At 36.2% G+C, this 22,413-nt stretch overlaps 1 protein-coding gene across 1 annotated transcript in view; it reads right to left on the minus strand.

Annotated features, from left to right (window-relative positions):
• Positions 1-22,413, minus strand: part of 140up (RPII140-upstream gene protein) — a 63,975-nt gene that overhangs the window by 36,403 nt on the left and 5,159 nt on the right. Inside the window, exons 2-3 of the mRNA XM_089096539.1 lie at positions 17,731-17,896; positions 6,953-7,041 (exon numbers count right to left, since the gene is read on the minus strand). Coding sequence (XP_088952665.1) covers positions 6,953-7,041; positions 17,731-17,896 — 255 coding nt within the window. The remainder of the gene's footprint in view (positions 1-6,952; positions 7,042-17,730; positions 17,897-22,413) is intronic.

Genomic DNA, 22,413 nt, shown 5'->3' on the forward strand with positions numbered 1-22,413 from the left:
AGACTTCTTCAATATATAGATTCTTGACCTCATTTCTATCGATGAAGGATATAAGCGACATGACTGAGAACCATAGCTTAATTGCATACTTTCCACCATTGACTTTTGACACCTCTTGACATGGGCAATGTAACGCCAGATTTACTCTGGAATTCATTTTATTTCCAGACGCTGGAATATCTGAGATGTCTTTCAATGTTTCAATAATACAGAAGTAATTTGTATCACAAGCCCTTAAGGGACTGTAAACTCTTGTTTTTCTAAATAGGTAGGTTCAATTTCAGATTCGGACATCCACCACATGGCTAATATGGGAGTAAAGTTCATTTGTGATGCAAATGGATGTTATATTTAGATTGAGGATGTAATTCTAGGTATATATTTGCACATTAGGGGTGGGTATATATTCTGTGAATATATAGGTTCTAAGAAATTCACGAATTCCTTTGAAAAACTGGAACAAACAAGGAAAAAATTGAAGATAAAGGATCCCCCCCCCCCTGCAAAAGGTGTTAGCTAGGATTATTCTCCATATTATGGAGTAAGAATTGTCTTCTTAATATGTTTCCTTATGTCCAGCTGGACTCCTATGCTTAAAATACTGGTTGACCGGTTGGCTAATTTAAAGATTTGTATATATATACACTGTCAAATTAGCCATCTGGTGGTATCCTTTTCAGATTCCCCTTGCGTGGGAATAAGCGTTTTTAACTGGGCTACTGGTAAGACCAAGAATTTGCCCCTCCTCGTTGGAAGACAAAAATTACGCAATAAACAAAAAACTGGTCCAAGGCCATATCTAGGGGGCTTAGGGTGTTCGGCCCCCCCCCCCGAAATGTTTGTCCAACTCGTAAAAACGTAACAAAAATGAATAATAAACAAACTTTTTGGTGCTTTTTTTGAAAGTTTTTTGTAGTCCCCCCCCCGAAAAAATTCCTGGATACGAACCTGGACTGAGCACAGACAAAATTGAATTGGAACTCATATTTTCTTTGGCTTTAATGAGATAAAAATAATGTACATGGCCTATTCACTAGTCAAGAATTTCCCTCCTATTGCCAGATCAGACGCGTGCACATGAATTTATTTCAGGGAGATTGGATTAAATTAGAAAAAATACCGGTAAGTCCTAAAAATTTCCAGGGGGTAATAGCCGAAAGCTCCCCCCATGAGGTAGATCCATAGGATTCTTTGATATGTGCCAACACGAAGAAACAAAGTAAATGCTTACCTGATTGTCAATATTACTCCTTCTTTAGTCCTAAACTAGCACCTGCTTATAAGGCAACTGCTTCGAATATCCGACATACCTCATGAAATGCATCATTTCAAGAAGCAAAACCGATTTTCGTTATGTAGGAGGTAGCACACTGATTCCATCTTGCTTCAGGCACCTCCTGTATCATTAGATAAATGCCTTGTAAGGAGGCACACTTGTGCCTCTACTATAAAGAGGCGACCCACCACAATGTTAAGCGATTTCAGGTCCTAGAGGTCGCAGAAAGACGGCGGTAATTGCATTTTGTAGCCCAAGCTCAAACTAAGAAACTTGCAAAATTTCATCCTCCTCCGACTTTATCTTCATGGGGTAAACTGGGCCGGAAGTTTGGACCCTCCCACCACAGCCCCCTTTAACGTTGTCCGATTGGGCTGAAATTTAGAGGTTAAGCTTTCCTAGGGCCCGGTAGCTTATACTCTAAATTTCAGCTCAATCCGATCACTACTTCCCTGTTTTAAAAAAACCAAATATAGCCACTTAAAATTCATTTCTTTTTTTTTTTGTTAGCCACGCCTACAGGCCACAGTTGGCCCCGGATCCGGTTGAATGAGGACTCATTCGAAGCAGAATTCGACCTGTTAGGGCCTTTTGATATTTTCAGACCGAAAAAATTATCCCCCGAATTTACATTTACGAAAAACCTCGTTTTCCTATATTAGCCCATGTTAATTTTTCCCTCCACAACCCCCCTTTAACGTTGTCTGATCGGGCTGAAATTTAGAGGATAAGCTTTCCTGGGGCCTGGGAGCTTATCGTCGAAATTTCAGCTCAATCTGATCACTCCTTCCCTGTTTTCCAAAAACCACATATCAAGATTTTTGGGAATTTGCTTGCGTCGAAAATACCTTCTATTTGCTAAACAACAATTACTATTGTGTTTGTATAGTCCAGCGGCTGAGACTTCAGACTTTCAGGCGGAAAACTCGGGTTCGATTCACCATCAGAGCAACTTTTTTATATACTTTGAAAAGAAACTCAGTTTCTTTTTTAAATTATTTGAAAAAAATTACGTTTTCTAAAGAGTTAAAGAGGCTGAGTTACAAGGTCGACCCTTAAAACGTACAGGGATTAGGAGGCACAGTTGGGGGCTGTTAAAGAGGCTGAGTCACAAGTTCGAACCTTAAAACGTACAGGGATTAGGAGGCACCCTGTACGACGTGATTTGAGTATTCAGGAATTAAAAGCCTTAACACAAGAATGTTCAAGAGCAGGGGGTTTGGGGGGTGGAAGCCCCCCAACTTTAACTCCTGACACAATCAGCTAACAGTTAGTCAAGCAATAATTAGTAACAAACTATACAAAAACGTGCAGAAATTATTTGAAAAACTATGTTTTCTAAAGAGTTAAAGAGGCTGAGTCACAAGGTCGAACCTTAAAACGTACAGGGATTAGGAGGCACAGTTGAGGGCTACCACCCTCAAACCCCCGCTTTCGCAGCCTTTAAATATAAAAAAATTTCTTTAAACTGAAAGTAAGGAGCGACATTAAAACTTAAAAAGAACAGAAATTATTCCGTATATGAAAGAGGCTGTGCCCTCCTCAACGCCTCGCTCTTTACGCTAAAGTTTTTATTGTTTAAAAAAAGAGTTGTGAGAAAGTCAAACTTTAGCGTAAAGAGCGAGGCGTTGAGGAGGGCACAGCCTCTTTCATATACGGAATAATTTCTGTTCTTTTTAAGTTTTAATGTCGCTCCTTACTTTCAGTTTAAAGAAATTTTTTTTTATATTTAAAGGCTGCGAAAGCGGGGGTTTGGGGGTGGTAGCCCCCCAACTGTGCCTCCTAATCCCTGTACGTTTTAAGGTTCGACCTTGTAACTCAGCCTCTTTAACTCTTTAGGTAGAAGTACCAAGAACATCAACATGAAAATATTTTTGGCCTCTGGCTTAGTCTTCAGACTATTCATATCTGTGACCTGGTAAAATTCAGTGTCAGTAGGGTATAATTGCACATTAGTAATTATAAAGAAGGGTCAGTGGATCTTTGAGTAAGTGGGGGGAGTGTGCTTAAACGTAGAAAAGTGCATTTTTATGCAAAAAATTTCTACCTCTCTCCAATTCTTCAGATAAATTAAAAAGGAGGTTGGGGAGGGAGGCGTAAGTTAATATATAGCCCTCCCTTGATTCCCGGAAGTTTTTAGACTCCGTTTGTAATATGGTTGCTGCACGGTGATACCACCCCTCTTATTAGGACAATTATTCCTATGTAACATAAAAGATGATATTCGCATACTTATCAGTACAAAATATGGGAAGGTGGGTGGCATTTTGAGCCCCATGAGGAAACTTTTCGGGGAGAAGGAAGGTTCAAAGGAGTTGCCTTGAAAACCTTTCTATTATAATAGGAGGGGTGCATTTTTTTCAGGGGGGATTATTTTTCTCGAAGTACTGTTATACGAATATTCAACTTGAATGTAAAAAAAAGGTCGAACTAGGGAGTAATAGTCTCCTTCGTATTTAGGAGACCTTTGGATCACATACCTCGTAGCAACAAGCTGTAAGTAAGGAGCAACCCTGGTCAATAGGAGCCCAAACACTAAAAAACGAAGTTTAGTTTATAATATATGTAACAGCATAATATATTAATCATGCTGGTTCTACATATAAAAAAAATGTATTAACTCAAAAGTTGTTAATCACTAATATTGGCGCATAAAAAGTAGATATAGTTTTAGAAAAAGGAAATAAACTGCCAAAGAAGGGGCACGAAATTGATGGAAAAATGCAGAGACCTAAAGGTCACAAAATGCGAAATTTCTCGAAATGCGAAAGAAAAAATTCAACACGATGCAAAATTCCTCATTTTTATTGCGAATTGACCGAATATTCAGATGATATGAGCACTGAGGAGGTGAGAGCTCTTATTGACTAAGCGATAGTTTATTTTGGGTAATTATGCTTTGTTTCGAGAAGTAAATACACTAAATGAGCTCTTGTTCTCGAAGCACTTGTGGGCAAAAGTTACTTTTTAATTTAAAGTGTCGCGTCTGAGGATGGATGGTACCACCGCTGAATGGGTACTCTTTTTTGAATTGTTTGTAGTCTTTGTTATGTATTTATGTGCATTTTTTTTCTTGTTTTTGTAGTTAGTAATTTGTTATTTAATATTTATTTTTATTTAGTAATTTTTTAGTAAATAAACTGATTAAGTATTTCATTTAGTATTTTTCTTTAGTAAGTTTTTAATTTAAAATTTAGTAATTGTTTTTTCTTTAATAATTAGTCATTTTTTCATGCTTTTCTCTCTTTTTGTATTCGTTTTGTACATCGTTTTCACTTTGTGTGTGGATAGCTAATAAAATATTTCATTCATTCATTCATATAAAAAATTTCAAATAAAAGTTAACGACAACACTGTAACTAAAACAAACAGAAATTATTCGTATTAGAGGGTGGCTGCGCCCTCCTCAACCCCCAATCTTTAAACTGAATTATAACCTTTTGTCTCAATTGTTTTGACCTTTTGACAGCTCAAACACGAGGACCGTTGAATCAGAATATATAAGCTTAAGCATAAAAAGCGGGGGTCAAGGAGGGAGCAGCCTCATGATGCCTCCTCTCAGCCATATCTTCACCACATTCCATTTTCTATATAAACAAAAACGAATATATGTCATGTTTGTCTGTCCTGTATGCATTTCTCCAAAATTTATCCGATCAAGAAATCTTAAGAAGTTGCTGAGTATACTCTTGTGGAGGTCATGTATATATATTTCCCCCCCCCCCTTTCCCTGATGTCTTGCTAATCTTTCGAATACTTTTTGCACTGACTGAAATTAGAGGACGCAAATACTTGGAATAGATGGCATCAATGTGGTGATACAAAAGTTAATAATCCTAACCTAATTTTCGAAATGTTTTCAAATTTAAAATCACGATCGTTATTAAGACACGGAGGAGGGGGGGGTTCCTCAGAGGGGTGGGGTGAGATCGAATTAACGCGCCACGGATAAGCTAGTTAACTAATAAAAAGTGAAATTATGTCAAATTGGCTATTTTGTTAAAAATGTGAAAATTTCAAAGATAAACTTAAAATACCCAATATACAGTATAGACAATAGTGTGTTTTACAACCAAGCTTCTGTCCAGGTGTGTCATCTTTTCCCCTTTAAAACGAAAACTGAAATTACTCTACATTTTTATGGTGTTAAAATGGACAAGATTCCTTGATTTCTTAAGATTCATTTCATTAAGAATAATTATTATTAATTCATTGATTCATTAAGAATCCTTGACTTTTTTTCCTTTTCTCAAGAATCGGCAAAAATTTTCTCAGGCTTTTAGCTTTTGATGGGTAACATTAAACTTAATAATTTTTATATATTTCGAATCAGCATAAAAATTCAGTTCTTTTGATTGATCTATTGTTATCAAAAAATTCGTTTTTAGAGTTTCGGTTACTATTAATGTGAGATCCTTATTACTTACTCTTTGTTACCACAAACTGTTTGATAAGAAAAAAATCTGACATCTCAGGGAGGATCAAATAAAAATTTTGCTTATATGCCTGGAATGACATTTTTTGAACTCTTATTATTAAATTTCAAAGTTTATGTTGAGTGCTACTTCCTATTTTACTCTGTAACATAATGACGATTCATGATATTTTCATTATAATTCATAGCATTTTCTAACCTGATTCATTATGAATCCTTGAAGTTTTTCCTTGTCTCAAATATCGGCAAAATTTTCTCGGGCTTTTAGCTTTCTGACCTGAGTGACGATTCAACTTGATAATTTTTATGACATTTTATAATCAGCATTGAAAAGTCAGTTCTGTTGAGTGCAACTTCTATCTGTTATCTAAAAAATTCGTTATTAGACGTTTCAGTGACTATTAATCATGAGCTCCTCATTACTTACTCTTTGTTACCACTCATAACCTGTTCTGATCTAGTATAATGGAATCTGACAGTTTCAGGTTGGATGTTGTTTAATCTTTTGCTCTCTATGCCTGAATGACGATTCATGATATTTTCTGATCCGTTATTATTGAATTTCAAAGTTTCTGTAGAGTGCAACTTCTTCTTTTACTCTGTAACACGAAAGACGATTCATGACATTTTCGTTAGCAATTCATAACATTTTTATGACCACTCATAACCTTTTCTGATCTAGTATAATGGAATTTCGAAGTTTCTGTTGGATATTGTTTTCTCTTTTGCTCTCTAACCTGAATGACGATTCATGATATTTTTATGACAATTTATGATATTTTCTGATCCGTTATTATTGAATTGAAAAGTTTCTGTAGAGTGCAACTTCTTTTTTTTCTCTGTAAGATGAAAGACGATTCACGACATTTTCACAGCAATTCACAACATTTTTATGACCACTCATAACCTATTCTGATCTGGTATAATGGAATTTTAAGTGCTACTTCCTATTTTGCTTTCTAACCTGAATGACGATTCATGATATTTTTATGACAATTCCTGACAGTTTCTGATCTGTTACTATTTAATTTCGAAGTTTCTGTTGAGTGCTACTTTCTATTTTACTTTTTGACCTGAATGACGATTCATGATATTTTTATGACAATTCATGGCATTTTCTGATCTGTTATTATTGAATTTCGAAGTTTCTGTTGAGTTCTACTTCCTATTTTGCTCTCTAACACAACTGACGATTCTCGGTCTTAATACGTGTGTTTTATCTTAAAGAGAGAGCAACTCACCCTAACGATCCTGTGAAAAGGCCAAGCTTGATTCCTGTCCTTAAAAATGCTTTGCAACCATTCAAAGTGATCTTATTTTGAAGCATTCTCTAAAAAAATCATATATGAAAAGGTAGCTCTGTTGCTTCCTTTACAATATGAGGTGTCTATAAATCTATCTATCTAAATAAATGTATCTAAAATAAAACTATCTATCGATATATATAAATATATTCAAAATAAATCTATCTATCTATGTATGACCATATGTACAGTTCTTCGTCAATAAGTTTGTTCATAACAATTTTTTAGGGCTCAATTACAACTGTTTTATAACAGAACTCAAGCGATTAGGGCTATGTAGGAGAACCTAAGTAGCTTTACATAGCTAGACAGCACTATTAGTAAGGTGGTGGACGCAGTGATGATGTTAGAAGCAGTATAAATAAGACCTTTTTTTTAACAGCTGAAAAAGTTTGGAAGAACAGGAAGATAATGCTGAACCAATAATAGAAAATTATAAGCTACAGTGATGAAAGTGGGCAAGTATGGTTCTAAAACATGGACACTTCAAAAGACGGAGGGGGATTTACTAGATATTTTTCAGAGGAAATGAAGACAGATTCTTTCGGATACCCATCCAACTGACTGTATTTCAAACAGTAGGCTGTACGAAAAATGTGGTTCTATCTCATTTCCTAGGGCTATAATGAGAGAAAGGCTGAGATACTTTGGACACGTTCTACGGATGAAGGATGACAGATTGACAAAGGTCGTCTTTTTCGGCCAAACAAAAATCAGGTCGTCCCGGTATGGGAAGAGGTCACGAGGAAGAATTTAAAGGAAATTGGAACTTCTTGGGAGGGAGTTAAGAGATAAGCTTTAAAAAGACTGGCATGGAGGAGGAGCGTGCACTGCTGTTTTGGCATCAGGAGGCTTGGTGCTGCAGTGAGTTGTTAGTACTTTGTGTTAGTTGCTTCGTATTTCATCCAAGAGTCTGTTCTACATTTTCATTTTGTAACCAGAAGTTATTTTTAAGGAATGTCTGAAACAGAATTACACCAAATGTGATGTCTTTGCCAAGGTCGATTACAAAAATTACTGTTCTTCTTTGTCTCCTTTTTTATAGAAGAGGATTCATAAGAATCAAACAGCTCGTCATAACGAACCGTAAGTAAGGAGCAACTCGGTTTAATAGAAACTGAAACTCTAAAAAAGGAATTTTCCTGAAAAAAAAGGAAAAATTATTACGAGTCTGCAAAATTTTTCCTAATTTTTGGAAAAAGAGTGTAAGCCCACCAAAAAGGTGAGTGCTCTTGATAAAAATCACGCAATTAGATTCAGTATATCAGAGGACTTTACTGTAGAGGTTTATAATTCCTGTATACAAAAATGTCGAATTTTACATTTTATCCCAGAAGAAAGATTACATTTTTATCCACTGTGATCGTACCAAACCAATAGTCCTAAAAGAATGGGAGGAGGCTCTTTAAATGAAAATTATTGGACATGTAAATGGAAAACAAAGAAAATTAAAGATTGTCCCAAAGATAATTAAGTTGCTATCGACTGAAAATGCGGAGATAGCAAATCGATTAAAAATTATCAAAACAATTTATATTTCGCTTCCCAGTTGTAGTGGCAACAATAACACATAAAATTTCTTCAACCCCATTAGCCTGCCATAATAAAAAAATCTAAGAAAAAAAAACAACTAAAAATGTTTTTTTAAAGGCCAATGAAAATACTGAAAAACAAAGCGAATATTTCGGGAAGACAACCGACTTCCTTCTTCAGCACGACAAATTTTAAGGACATTTTTGTTTGCACCGAAGAAGGGAGGCCGTTGTCCTTCCAAACTATTCGCTCCGTTTTCAGTGGCCTTAATAATTTTACAAGAAGGAACTAATCTTTTATGGAGATCTTGAGGGAAACTATGCAATGAGATTCAACATGTGTGAGAGACCTAAAGGCTATATCAGCAAAATATGAACTTTCCCTTTTACTGAAGGGAATAAGTATATATATATATATATATATATATATATACACACACACACACACACACACACACACACACACACACACACACACACACACACACACACACACACACACACACACACACACACACACACACACACACACACACACACACACACACACACACACACACACACACACACACACACACACACACACACACACACACACACACACACACACACACACACACACACACACACACACACACACACACACACACACACACACACACACACACACACACACACACACACACACACACACACACACACACACACACACACACACACACACACACACACACACACACACATATACACACACATATATATATATATATATATATATATATATATATATATATATATATATATATATATATATATATATATATATATATATATATATATATATATATATATATATATATATATATATTTGTGCATTTCCTTTTTCAGGCACACAGGGGCTAGCAGCTCTTGTATACAAAGCTAAGGCGTAGTATGTGTTATAAGATACTGCCTTATGATCCCATAGAGGGTCTGGTCACTATATTTCCTCAACAGCGACACCATTTGCAAAAATGCAGGCGGGGGGAGGGGTTATTAAATATTTAGGAGTTGGTAGTTTGATTTTGATAATTAAACTTTTTTCGAAAAGCAAATGCACTAAATAAGCTATTTATGTCGAAGCACTGATATTCAAAGCCAAATTCTCAAACAGCTCAATGGTAATCGAAACTCTAGAAAACGGGTTTTTGATACCAATAGATACATCAAAAGAATCAAATTTCAATGCTGATTTCAAATATATAATTTTCATCAAGTTTATGGCTACCTATCAAAAGTTAGGCGCCTGAAAAAATGTGAATGATTTTCAAAAAAAGGGGGAAAGACCTTTTAAAAGTAATAGAACCTTAATAATAATCGTAGCATCAGATTATGCATATCAGAGAGTCCTACTTTAGAGTTTTTAAGGACCTATTTGCAAAAATATGGAATTTTACATTTTTTGCCAGAAGAAAGATCACGGATGTGTGTTTATTTTTTTTTTTATTTTTTTTCCCAGGAGTGATCGTATCGACCCAGTGGTCCTAGAATACCGTGGGAGGGCTTATTGGAACGGAAATTAAAAGTTCTAGAGCTCTTTTTAAGCGAACAAAAAAATTGAGGGCAACTAGGCCCCCTCCCACGCTTATTTTTTTCCCAAAGTCACCCGATCAAAATTTTGAGATAGCCATTTCGTTCAGCATGGTCGAAAATATGATAAATTTGTCTTTTAGGATGACTTAATCCCACAAAGTCCCCAGGGGAAGGGCTAAAAGTTATGAACTTTACCCAATGTTAACATATAGTATTGGTTATTGGGAAGTATACAGAAGTTTTCAGGAGGTTTTTTTTCTGGTAGTGTGGGGGGGGGTAGGTCGGGGGTTCTGTTGGAGGATCTGTCCATGAAGGAAGTTTTCACGGGGGAAGGGAAATTGCCATGACGGGGGCGCAGGACTTGCCAGCATTATTTATTGGTTATTGGGAAGTATATAGACATTTTCAGGAAGGACTTTTTTCTGGAGGGGGGGGGGGCTAGAGGAGGGGGTTACTCTGGAGAATCTTTCCGTGGATGATGTTTCTTTGGGGTAAGGGACATTTCTATGAAGGGGGCGCCGGATTTCCAAGCATTATTTAAAAAACGATCAGAAATTAAATAAAAAAACAAGTTTTTTCAACTTAAAGTAAGAAGCGACATTAGAACTTAAAACGAACAGAAATTATAACATATCTGAGGGGTTCTCCCCCAAGTCAATACCTCGCTCTTTAAGCTACAGTTTTTTTTAGTGATTTCAAAAGAGCTATATATTATAATTCCCTGGCGTATTTTGTTCAGGATTTTGTTAATCAATTTTTTTTTAATTTTTGACTTAAAGTGTTTGTTTCTGAATACGGGCAGAACCCCCTCGTATACGTAATAAAGTATAGGTAATAAAAAAAAACAATAAAAAAACAAGCAATACGGCTCAATAGTGATTAAAACTTGTAAAAACAAAATTTTGATGTCAATAAATATATAAAAAGAATGGGTTTATAATGTTGATTCTAAATATATAAATTTTATTAAGTTTAGTATTACTCATCAAAGGCTACGAGCCTGAGAAAATTTACTCGATTTTTTAAAGAGAGTTGAAGCATCCCCTACAAGTGAAAGAATTTTAATGAAAATCACCGTCAGATTCAGCGTATCAGAAAACCCTATTACATAGGTTTCAAGCTCATATCTGTAAAAATCTGCAACTTTGTATTTTTTGCCAGAACAAAAATATACGAATATAGAAGTTAGTTACGTAAGTTAATTTGTAAATTACGTCATAACCAAATTTAGAGACGTCCATTGAGCAAAAGAAAAGTAAAATTTTTATGCAAATTAAAGTTGCAAATTATACCAAAATAAAGTTGCATCAACTAAAAAACGATCAAAAATTAAATAAAAAACAAGTTTTTTTAACTGAAAGTAAGGAGCGACATTAAAACTTAAAACGAACAGAAATTATTCCGTATATGAAAGGGGCTTTCCCCTCCTCAAAGCCTCGCTCTTTACGCTAAAGTTTTTTTATTGTTTTAAAAAATAAATTTTTGAGACAGAGTAAAACTTTAGCATAAAGAGCGCAGCGTTGAGGAGGGTACAGCCCCTTTCATATACGGAATAATTTCTGTTCGTTTTAAGTTTTAATGTCGCTCCTTACTTTCAGTTTAAAAAACTTGTTTTTTTTATTTAATCATTATAAGGGGTGAAACCCTTGGTGTACTATGAAAAACAAACAGAAATTAAATATAAAAAACAAGAAATTTTCTCAAATGAAAGTAAAGAGTGACATCAAAACTTAAACGAGCAGAAATTATTTCTTATATTAGGGGGTCACCCCTTTCTAGACCCCTCACTCATTCCAATTCAACAACTCTTGTATCTGAGCAGTCGTTATTAAAGAATTGGGACAGAGTTAAATCTTAGGATAAAACTGGGGGTTGAGAAGAGGAGCCCCCCCTCCGTTACACGCGGAGTATTCATATCCATTTTATTCGTTAATGGCGCTTTTTAATTTAATTTAAAAAAATTGCTTTTTCATTTAATTCAAAAGAATAAGCTAGCCTTTTGCGATATTTAAAAACAGTTTTTTTTCTGTGAAGGTTAATGAAAGAGAAGAAACTCAACATTTTTCTGTGAAATCCAACAGATTCTCGACACACCCTTCTTTAAGATCCAAGTCTAATTTTCCGCCTAAAAAAAAATCTAGAGGATTAATACTAATTTGCTAATAGAGTTATACCAGTGCATAAAAAAATACTATAGCGTACATTTTTTGTGGAGACAGGATACAAATAGCCTATCACCTTCCATTAAAGTTCCCCTAGCCCCCAGGAAAAGAAGCTTCTCCAGACAGTTTAAAGTCAATCCCCAAGGCGTGAGGAGAAACCGGGTGCACATATTGAACTAACTACTCCTAGGCCTACAATGTTTCGCCGTTTAATGAAACCAATTACAATAAACTTTAAGATTTAAAACTCTTAAAGCGAACTTTTTAAACTCTTTAAAAAGACTTTTAAGGCTCTTTATAAGACTTTGTAGAAACCCTTATAAACGTATACTCTTTTGTGAGGATCAGGGAAAAATTATACCCCCCCCCCCAAAAAAAAATATCGAAATCACATTGCCTCCCCCCACCCACCAAAACAAATCAAAATCACCTTGCCCCCCTCTCGTTCCCAACAAAATAACGATCATTCTCATTCCTTACCATGGTTCCACCCTTTGAGGCTACTTAGTTGATTAGTAACCGAAAATTTAAAAATACGCTCTTTAAAAATCTACCAAAAAAGGAGAATTTGTCATTTAAAGCTGATTCAAAAAGTGTAACTGTTATTTCAATCAATCTTCATGGTGAAAATTAATTACGAAAATAAATTTCGAAAAACCTTTAAGACCCCTCAAAAATGACATCAGATCGAAATAAAACTGCACCAGTGGGATACCCATTGGCCATAACCCAACATCCCATATACGAAAATTACATTCTTCCCTCTTGAGCAACAAGATAAACCACTTTCGAATGGGAAGCAGTGATGTGTGTCCTTTTCTCACATTTCTCCACCTTCTTCTCCGTTTTGTTTGTCACCGCTAATTGGGCACTGAAACATCTCAAAGAGATGTTGGAAGACTTACTCGAAATAAAAATTGCAACGTCAATTGCCTTTTGTAAGTAACAGAAGGCAACAGTAATGCAGTTTTCGAAAAACTGAATCTCAATGTACAAGATAATGTAACACATGTATCTTTTGACAAGATATTATAACTTACTTAGACTTAGGTCCTCCTACGCCTGGGGGCGCATAAGGCAGCAAAAGTGGTTCGCCACGATGACCTGTCCTGAGCCTTCAACCATAGCTCCTCCAACGAGGACCTCGCCAGCTTCGCCTCCTTTATTAGCGACCTGCCAAGGGTCATTTTCGGTCTCCCTGATTTGCGGAGACCGGGGGGTGTCCAACACCATGCATCGTGCGGCAGCCTTCCTTCCCCCATTCGCACCATATGCCCCCAATACATCCATCGCCGCTTTATAATAAGATCAAGGATGGGGGTATGATTTGTCATACGATATATTTCATCATTTCGTATTCTTTCTGTCCAATGTATATTTAGAATAGACCTTAGGCAATTATTGTCGAATGCCTGGAGTCGTCGTTCTAGTTGAGCAGTGATACTCCAAGTTTCGCAGCCGTACATAAGGACAGAGACCACATTGCTATTATAAATTCTAAGCTTTAACTTCTGGGAATATTTATTATTTCTCCAAACATTTCTAAGGTAGCTGAAAGCAGACCCAGCCAATGTTATTCGGCACAGTATTTCTCTTTCGGAATTGGCATCTTGCGTAAGAATGCTGCCGAGATACTTGAACTCTCTCACTTCCTCAATTTCCTCGTTGTTAACCAAAAGTCCTTCGGCTAAGTCAGGTATGACTGCATTCGACATTGATTTGGTCTTGTTAGCATTTATGGAGAGTCCGACAGCATTTGCCATACGACCGAGTTCATTAATGTTGCGTTTATAATTCCAATCAAGAAAAAGCCCAAGGTTTGTTGTCCTTTTTGTGATATATTTTAGGGATTACTGGATGTAGGTTAATAGCCTATCAGACGAGAGGCATGAAAACAATAAACTGTAGCATATGCTTTTTTTGTGATGACCAGATAAAAATAGCTTGGATGCTTCTCCAATGTTTCAAATTATTTTAACCCCCCCCCCCTTCAAAAGAAAATTTCCCCCAAAAGTCCCAACTCGATTCCCGAGTCGTGAGACATAACAAGGCATACTTACCAAGCTACGTACAAAAATCGTCTCCTTTTAGTGAAACCTAATAACTAAATTCAATCTCTATAATGAGATGATATTGCTAGTCATTAGGCAAAAAAAAAAGAAAAAAATAATAACGCACGCTCTCTTGTGAGCACTCAGAAATGAAGAGATTGATCAGATCTCTGTTCTCCGAGGAAACTGGTACTACTCTATAGACTCTATAGCGTCACGTCACTCTTTTCAGATTAGCCCTTGACAGACAGAATCTCACCGATACTGAATTATATGAAGTAGATATAATTTTACCACCAGGAGGAAATAAAGTCTTCTATTTACATTCAAATAAAACTGAACCAAATATTTTCTCTCCAGACACCACTTTTTTCACCGAGCTGAAACAAAATTTGAAGCCTTGAAGAATCTACCTTAAAGGCGTCTATGTTGACCAGTTACCTTCTGAAACTATTTGCTTAAATACAATGGTATGGCGTTTAATAAAAATCTTAAAATCATCAGATATTTCAGGTGTTCAAAATTATCAAATAACTGTGTTTGATCTTGACATGCAACTATCCCATAGCAACCCTTTAACAATTATAGCCTATACTAAGCAGCAAAACTTCACAGCAAACAACCTTCGGGCTACATCAGTAAGAGTAGCAACAACACTGAAACTCGCCTGGTATTTCGGAAATAATACTAAGGGTCATTAAACAAGTAACGAAACAAATCGCTCTAGCTCAGAAGCGATTAATTCTATCAATACAAAACTTAGGCTACCTTTCAACACAGTTCTCGACAACATTTATGCACCTATCCCGTCGTTGTTCTAATTTGTGCATGTCTCTGGCAGCGAATGAAAATCTGAAGGGAGACGTTAAGGCAGTATGGATATTTGGAGGGATCTCCCATCCCATTTTTAAAACTATTGCTTGATTTAGCAGTGCCAGTGGCAGGCATGCTTATATTAATCTGGAATTCACAGGAGCCTATCTACTGTGACTGTCCTGAAGACCAATCAGACAATACAAAAATTATTAAAGTGATATGCTCACAACAAAAATAAGTCTTTGCACTCGATTGGATACTCAGTAAAATGCGCATCCAAATGTGTCACTGCAAAATACAGAAATAGGGATAGGAACTGGGATAGGAAATCCTTCCAAATCACCCCTACTACTACTCTAACCTCTTCCATCAGACTTTCATTTGGTTGGAGTCCTTAAAGAGACTGTACGCAGAAAACATTTTCGATCCAATGATGGTTAAAAATCAGGTGCAAAAGTTGCTTCGAGATCAATGTAAAAAATTTGATACCAGAGGCATACACAAATTAGAATTAAGGCAGGAAAAGTTAACAGATTTTGTTCAGAATTGTGTTGGTAAATAGCCAAAGTTTTGAAATTATTCAGTAAATCGTTTCTGAGCTACAGCGATTTGCCTGGTTATTTACTGGAAGGCCTCAACTTAGTTTATTTTTGCACCCTGTTTGGACTTGGTTCGTATTTGCACTTAGCTAGGACTTATTTTTTTTGCAATGATTTAAGATTTAACTAGTTTTTTTTTATGTAGTGTGGTAGAACAAAATTACAACAATAACCGAATAATCATAAATCAATGCTGGTGGATCGAGAACCATATATGGCAAATTTACTCAATGTGTCTGTTATTTGCTGGGAGTTGCTTTAATTATCTGACCTGACCAGTTTAATTTCAGTTCACAAGCTTAATTATACCCTCTAATATAAGAAAAAAAAGCAATCTCCGTTCCATCAAAGCTATAAATGCTGTATTACTGGAGCAAAACAGAAAAAAAGGAAATCCTGTGTCCCTTGGGATTACAAATACAGTAGTAGTGTGTAACTGAAAAAACGGAAGAAAAAAATCATGCTTCACGCAGATTTATAAAGACTAAAGGGTTGTATAGTGCATCGATTGCTACAGAAGACAAGATATTTCCGAATCAAAGCTTATATAGACTTTATAGACTTCATGGCTGCCTTTGATTCTGTCGACAATGAACCCCTATGGTTAATATTACGTTCCACAGAACTGCCAGCCCAACATTGTCAGGTGTTCGAAAAACTATATAGGGATAGAAAGAGTTACATTCAAGTTAACGAAAGCATTACACGGCATTTACTATCAAAACCGGTAAACTACAAGGGTGTGCTGCCGCCTTTGAACTAATCAAGTATATCATAGATAACGTGAACCGAACAACCGAGCGCTTGCCTTGTGGTCCTCCCACTTGGAAATCAAATCCAGACCAATGCTGACTTCGTAGATAACCTTGCACTCGTTGCCGACTCTATATATCAGGTGACAGATTATCTTAATATCCCAAAGGAAGAAGTTGCAAAAAGGGGGCTTAAAGTAAACTTGCAAAAAACAAAGTCAAACCGCCAAGCCCGTTTACATCCCCTGTATTCATTAGTTTGTGGAGCCCATGTTCATGTTGTCACTAACTTCACCTATCTTGGCTACATGATTTCGATTGATAGCCCCGTGGCAGTGGAACTGGGCAGCAGAATTGCAAATCTTCTTCTGTCGTCAGAAGACGCAATGCTGTTTAGAGAATTCCTAATATTTCTAGGCAAAAGGATACGCTTACACAATTCACTCGTGAGCTCAGTCATACTCTATGTAGCCGACAGAAGCCGAAAATTTTTGACGGAATGATTTTGTGAGCAACTGAAGACTCCTTGCGCTTACTCAAATAGTGTCATTCCCAACTAAGATGGCCCAGCAAATCTTTTGATGTTTTGGGCACCTTTCCCGGATGCGACCAGAACCTTCTACAAGAAATACGTAAGGGCCCCGCGTCACATTGCTGGTCACTCTTGAGGGGCTGACCTTGTACCAGGTAGAAGGACAGCCTGAAGAATTTCAACAAAATGGCCAGCATTGGCGTTGACGAGACTCCAATAGGATCCAGATTGGTCCACCAGTAAAGTTATGACGCTCTCTAAGTTACCCATTGAGGCAGGGGTCTTAAGTCAAGTAAGTCAAATTCAATTTGTAACAATACAAATCATATCTCCTTTCATATTACAATTACGTAGTGATTTAAAAAATAATAAACAGATCAATAAAAAACAAACTCATACTTCCCTCGGGATTGCAAACACGCCAGTTATGTTGTAAAGAAAAAAAAAACATGTTTCACACAGGACTGCAGGACTGTAGCAAAAAAAACCGCTAAGTAGAGGTGATCCCTCCCTAGACTTTGAAAAAGCATGTTTTTATGTTTCCATTGAGAAATGCCTTATTTGGATTTACAGTGGAAAAAAACAGCCAAATTTCCCCTTCCCTATGTTTTGAAAAATGCATTTTGCCCTTCCCCTACATTTTCGTCAATTGAGGCCTCTGTACTGCAATAGGAAATTAGCTATCCATTACAGTCTTACCTTTGCTTCACTTTGGCTAAAGAAAGGTGTGGCTTGGTGATGTTTGACAAAATCTTCAAATGTTTCTTGAGCTTTGAGAAATCCTGCAATGGCACCACCCGTGAAAAATCCATAAAAGAATGAAGATTTCGAGAACTCCAGCTCTGGACTCAAGATGTTATGGTCTCTAAAATAGAAGTTTAGGAGTAAAGACAATTAATTATTTTTAGGCATACAAACGTCCCTCATACAGAAAATACGCTCTAGCCTATAGTTATATACACAGCTGCTTTAGCTTATTTTCAAACAACGATTGATTTAGTCAACACACTTCCAACATGATGAGTAACCATTTTTTGACGAGAATCACGTTTTTTTATATTCATGTTCTCGAATCAAAGGGTTACGAGCTCTGAAACAGAAAATCTGGGATAAAGTCCTGATCGGTTGTGAAAAAAAGATAGAGGCAAAACCCCCTATTTCTTCTCATTGCAAATTTTTGCCGGAAAAGTGGGCATAGTGTACCTTCTTGAACCAAAGTCAAACAGGGATTTTCAATTTAGTTAATTGAAGGACCAAAGCCTGCCAGTGGTATCTCCAACCCCTACCCTCTCATACTATCATATTTTTTCAGAAAGAGAGGGACTTTAATTGAAGTACGCCCACACGATTATTTTGAATGTATTCTAGTCGAGGAACGGAGGAGCACAGAGCATGGCCAAGGAAATATCACCAACGTTTCCTACACACAACTTTGAGCAGAAATACAGTCATGTTGCATCTTGTTTGAACCAGAATCGCGAGAAGGATTTCCAATTGGCATCCTTATCGGCTCCTAATATACCGAGCTTACCTTTCTAGCATACAGGTAAGCATGTTGCATCCTTTTTGAACCAGAATTCTAAAAGAGCTTTGTAAGACTGAATGATCAAAGTGGGCCTACAGTCCCTCAAACTTCCCTATCTCTAACCCCTTAGTGCAAAGGTTGAAATGATACACTTAATTTAAATCTAATAGCGCACCGATTTTCAATCTGTATGATTTAAGGCAGAAAAAGAGCCATTGGTTGTTCCATAAACTCCCTCTCTCGCCTCCATCTTTTCAGCAGAAAAGTAGGCATGTTGAATCTTATTTGAATTAGAATCATGCTACAATAAAACTAATTTTAGCCATAGGAAAAACTGGTTACATTTGTCTGGAATATAGTCTGATCTGAAAAGCAATAATTTACCCTAACAGAAGGGCATTATTTCATGAATCACAATATTTTAGTTGAGAAACTTGACAATATTAATTATTTCCTGGAGAAATTGGTTGTCATCTTCTTATCAAATGGATCACATGCAGTCAAACATCACAATCATTATTCCAGTCTCATCCCAGTCCACAATAGAGTACTCAAGGTACTCTCCTAGCTTCACCCCTTCTTTTGGTGATGATCAGCAGCCTCGCTGAGGAGTTTCCTGACAGATGAAAATTTGTCGATGACCAAACGGTTGTTGAGACCTGCTATAGAAATTTAATAAGCAGCCCTATGAGCATTCTCAGCGACAATGCATATGACGCCTTGGACTTAGACACGACAGTAAATTCTTCGAATTCTATGAAAATGCTAATATGTTTTCGAAAATCCTTACCCCTTTTTCTTAACTCTATCCTTCTGAAAATTATGTTTCCTCCTTTAAATTAAATGACATAAAAATTATTTCAAATTTAAAGTGGGATATCCAAGTTTAAAATATCATCCATGGAACTAATGCATTTATCTTCCTCCTTAAGCTCCTAAATAAATTTGGCATCCCAAATTTATTCTCACTCTCTTTAAGGATTTGTGCGTCCTTTGTTTGTCTGCATTTTGAATATGTTTGTCCAGTTTGGCATCCTAGCATCTCCGACGATGAACGCCAAAAAATCGTATCCATCCCAAGAACAGCCCTACAACGAACTGTCAAAGAAGGTAAGGATCCATAGTCTCTTCTTCTAAAAAACGCTTCTAAACAACAGCAACAACAAGAAGAAGTTTGCTAGGTTGATAACACGTGAGCAAAGGAGAGTTAGGTCGTGCCTCCGTTTTTCAAAAAAAAAAAAAATGCAATAACAAACCCTTCACAGAAAATATTTTCCCCAAAAGACACTGTCCACCAAGACACTGCCAACTTTGGCCTGCTTTTGAATCCATTACAATCTTGTCCCTCATTTGCTCATTTACCTCCAGACAAGAAAAAAAAACTTTGGTTCCCTATATTAAAAAAAAAAATGTCCCAATAGTTCCTCGTGTTTGTTATTTGAACAGATTTTGTCGATATTGCGTATTTTTTTGCTTGTTTTCCGTTTTTTATGTTTTGAATGACCTATTTAAGTTTAAAATGTCTCTTTTTAAATGTATTTCACCTAGTTTTACCCGATTTTTTTTTTTGGAATTATTTCGTTTGGTGTTTGTTTTTTTAATGTTTGCAATTCTTTACCCCAAAATTCAAACCTGATCCTTTGTGGGTTGTGATAAATATTTTGTGAAATAAACAACTTTTTTTTTACATTTATTCCAAAAGATAAGTAACTAAATGGAATATGCACATTTGCTTTTGCACATGCTTTTGATGAAACAAATCATTATAAAAGACCTTCTAGATATTCGCCAACAGAATTCCCCTGTTGCAAGCAATGTTTCGAAATGTTTCTCTCTTGAAAGAGAGTCTAAAGAGAATGAAAATTAATAACAGAGACAAAAAGAAAATAAATACCCTCCAAAATAAAGGTTAACAAGCAAGTGTAAAGCACTAAAAATCAATGTTGCCAAGGTGATACTGTTAAGCTGTTACTGCTGCATGCATTTTTTTTTTCCCACTCAACAAAATATAACAGCTCAATCAGTAAAAAGTATGAGCTTCGATCAATCAAACCTATTGATGCCAATTCACCAAAAGATGTAAAGTAGGGGAGGGGGTCCATTTTTTCTAATGGAGATACAAAAAGGATTTTTTTTAATTCTAAGGGTCAATTGCCCCTCTCCAATTCGCATCCCTGGCAAGTGCAGAAGCTAGGAGATCTGTTTTTAGTGCTGGGTTGCTTATAATAAATATAACTGGGTTTCACAAACAACAAAAATTGAACAAAAACTAAAAGGAAATTTCCATGTCTATAGAACAACCTAAACAAAAATAAACTCCCAAGAGATTTTAAAGAACAGCTTATCTTATACAAAAAAATCAGAATTTTGGTAAGAATTGCTTATTCTCTTCTCTGGCAGATTGGTCAGTTAAAAAATATAGACTTTATTAATTGTTAATGAGGTGTATATGAAGGAAAAATTCAGGTTAGTTGCCTCCCAAATATGTTGAGATTTCTGAAATTTTTGCTCCAATATCTACTGTTTCCATACAATTCCCGTTTTATTAAATTGTGTCTCACTCCAAAATGCATTCCATATCATGGCTAAAATCTTGCATATGTACCTTACAGTGATTCTGAAAATTTATATTTCTATCAAAACTAGTTCAAAGTTTGAGAACTACTACTACTGCTAACAACTCAATGCAACACCAACCCACTCAAGACCAACACAGCTACACACCCTCATCCTAATATATTCAAAGCTTCCCTCTTTAAACCCTCCAAGGAAGTTCCATTTTATTCTACATCCTTTCTAATGGCTTCTTCCGACATCCTTCCTTATTAGTAAGGATGTACCATTGCCAATTAGTGGAGAAAATTAAAATAATTAGTCATATCAAGTGTGATAATAGCAGATGCTGCTACAGGTGATTAAATAAATCCTAAAACAAGCAGGAGAAAAAAAAAAATAAAGTCAAACTCAAAAGGAACAGAAATTGCCACAGGTAGGAGTAGAACTACCTCCCCTCCCCTAATTTCTCCAGAAGCAAGAGTGTAATTTGAATTACACTGAAAACGATAACTTTTGAGCAATCTGTTGCTTTTATTCTTTGTAACATCAGCATGTACATAACTACAAAAAATAGCACAAGGCTAACAAAGGTTTATAAATAAGATCTATCATACACAAAAGTGGGGCAATCCTCCTCCAAACCACTTGAGTGTCATTTGTGTTTTCACTTAAGACAATAATACCATGAAAAAAAATATCCTGCCATATATAGTTTACTGATCCTTGCAATTGGCAATGGTACATCAGCAACACGCCTTCAATCATAAAAAATAAAATTTGCAATTATCTGGATGATTCCAAAATAATTGGTCTGTCCATGACCCAAAAAGTGCCACAGCCATCCAGGCTGATCTTGATGTATTATCATAGTGGACACAGTCCTGGCAGCTTGAATTTAATATCCAGCAATGCAGAATCATTTATTTTGGAGCAAATAACCCTCTGTGCCAGTATTTTATGGAATCCAGCAATGGTTCAATGGCGTAGCTGTGTTGGCCTCAGGCGGCTTGGTACTGCGGTGAGTTGTTAGTAGTAGTAGTAGAGGTAGTAGCAATGGTTCAAAACAGCCACTCATAAGCAGTCATGGAGAAAAAGATCTGGGAGTCTTGCTTGATAATAAGCTTAAGCTTAATTTTCACGCACAGTCTGTAGTTGCCAGTTCCAACCAAACCCTTGGTTTAATAAGAAGAACATTCTGCAGCAGATCTCCAGATGTGATCGCCAAGATCTTAAAGGGCCCAACCAGACTAAAATTAGAATTTGGGATGTGTATTACTACTCCAGTCAATAAGGGTGATATA

The sequence above is a fragment of the Artemia sp. Qi Xiang Cuo genome, chromosome 11 (assembly GCF_049724085.1).
Source record: "Artemia sp. Qi Xiang Cuo chromosome 11, ASM4972408v1, whole genome shotgun sequence".
In the NCBI taxonomy this organism is placed as follows: Eukaryota; Metazoa; Arthropoda; class Branchiopoda; order Anostraca; family Artemiidae; genus Artemia; species Artemia sp. Qi Xiang Cuo.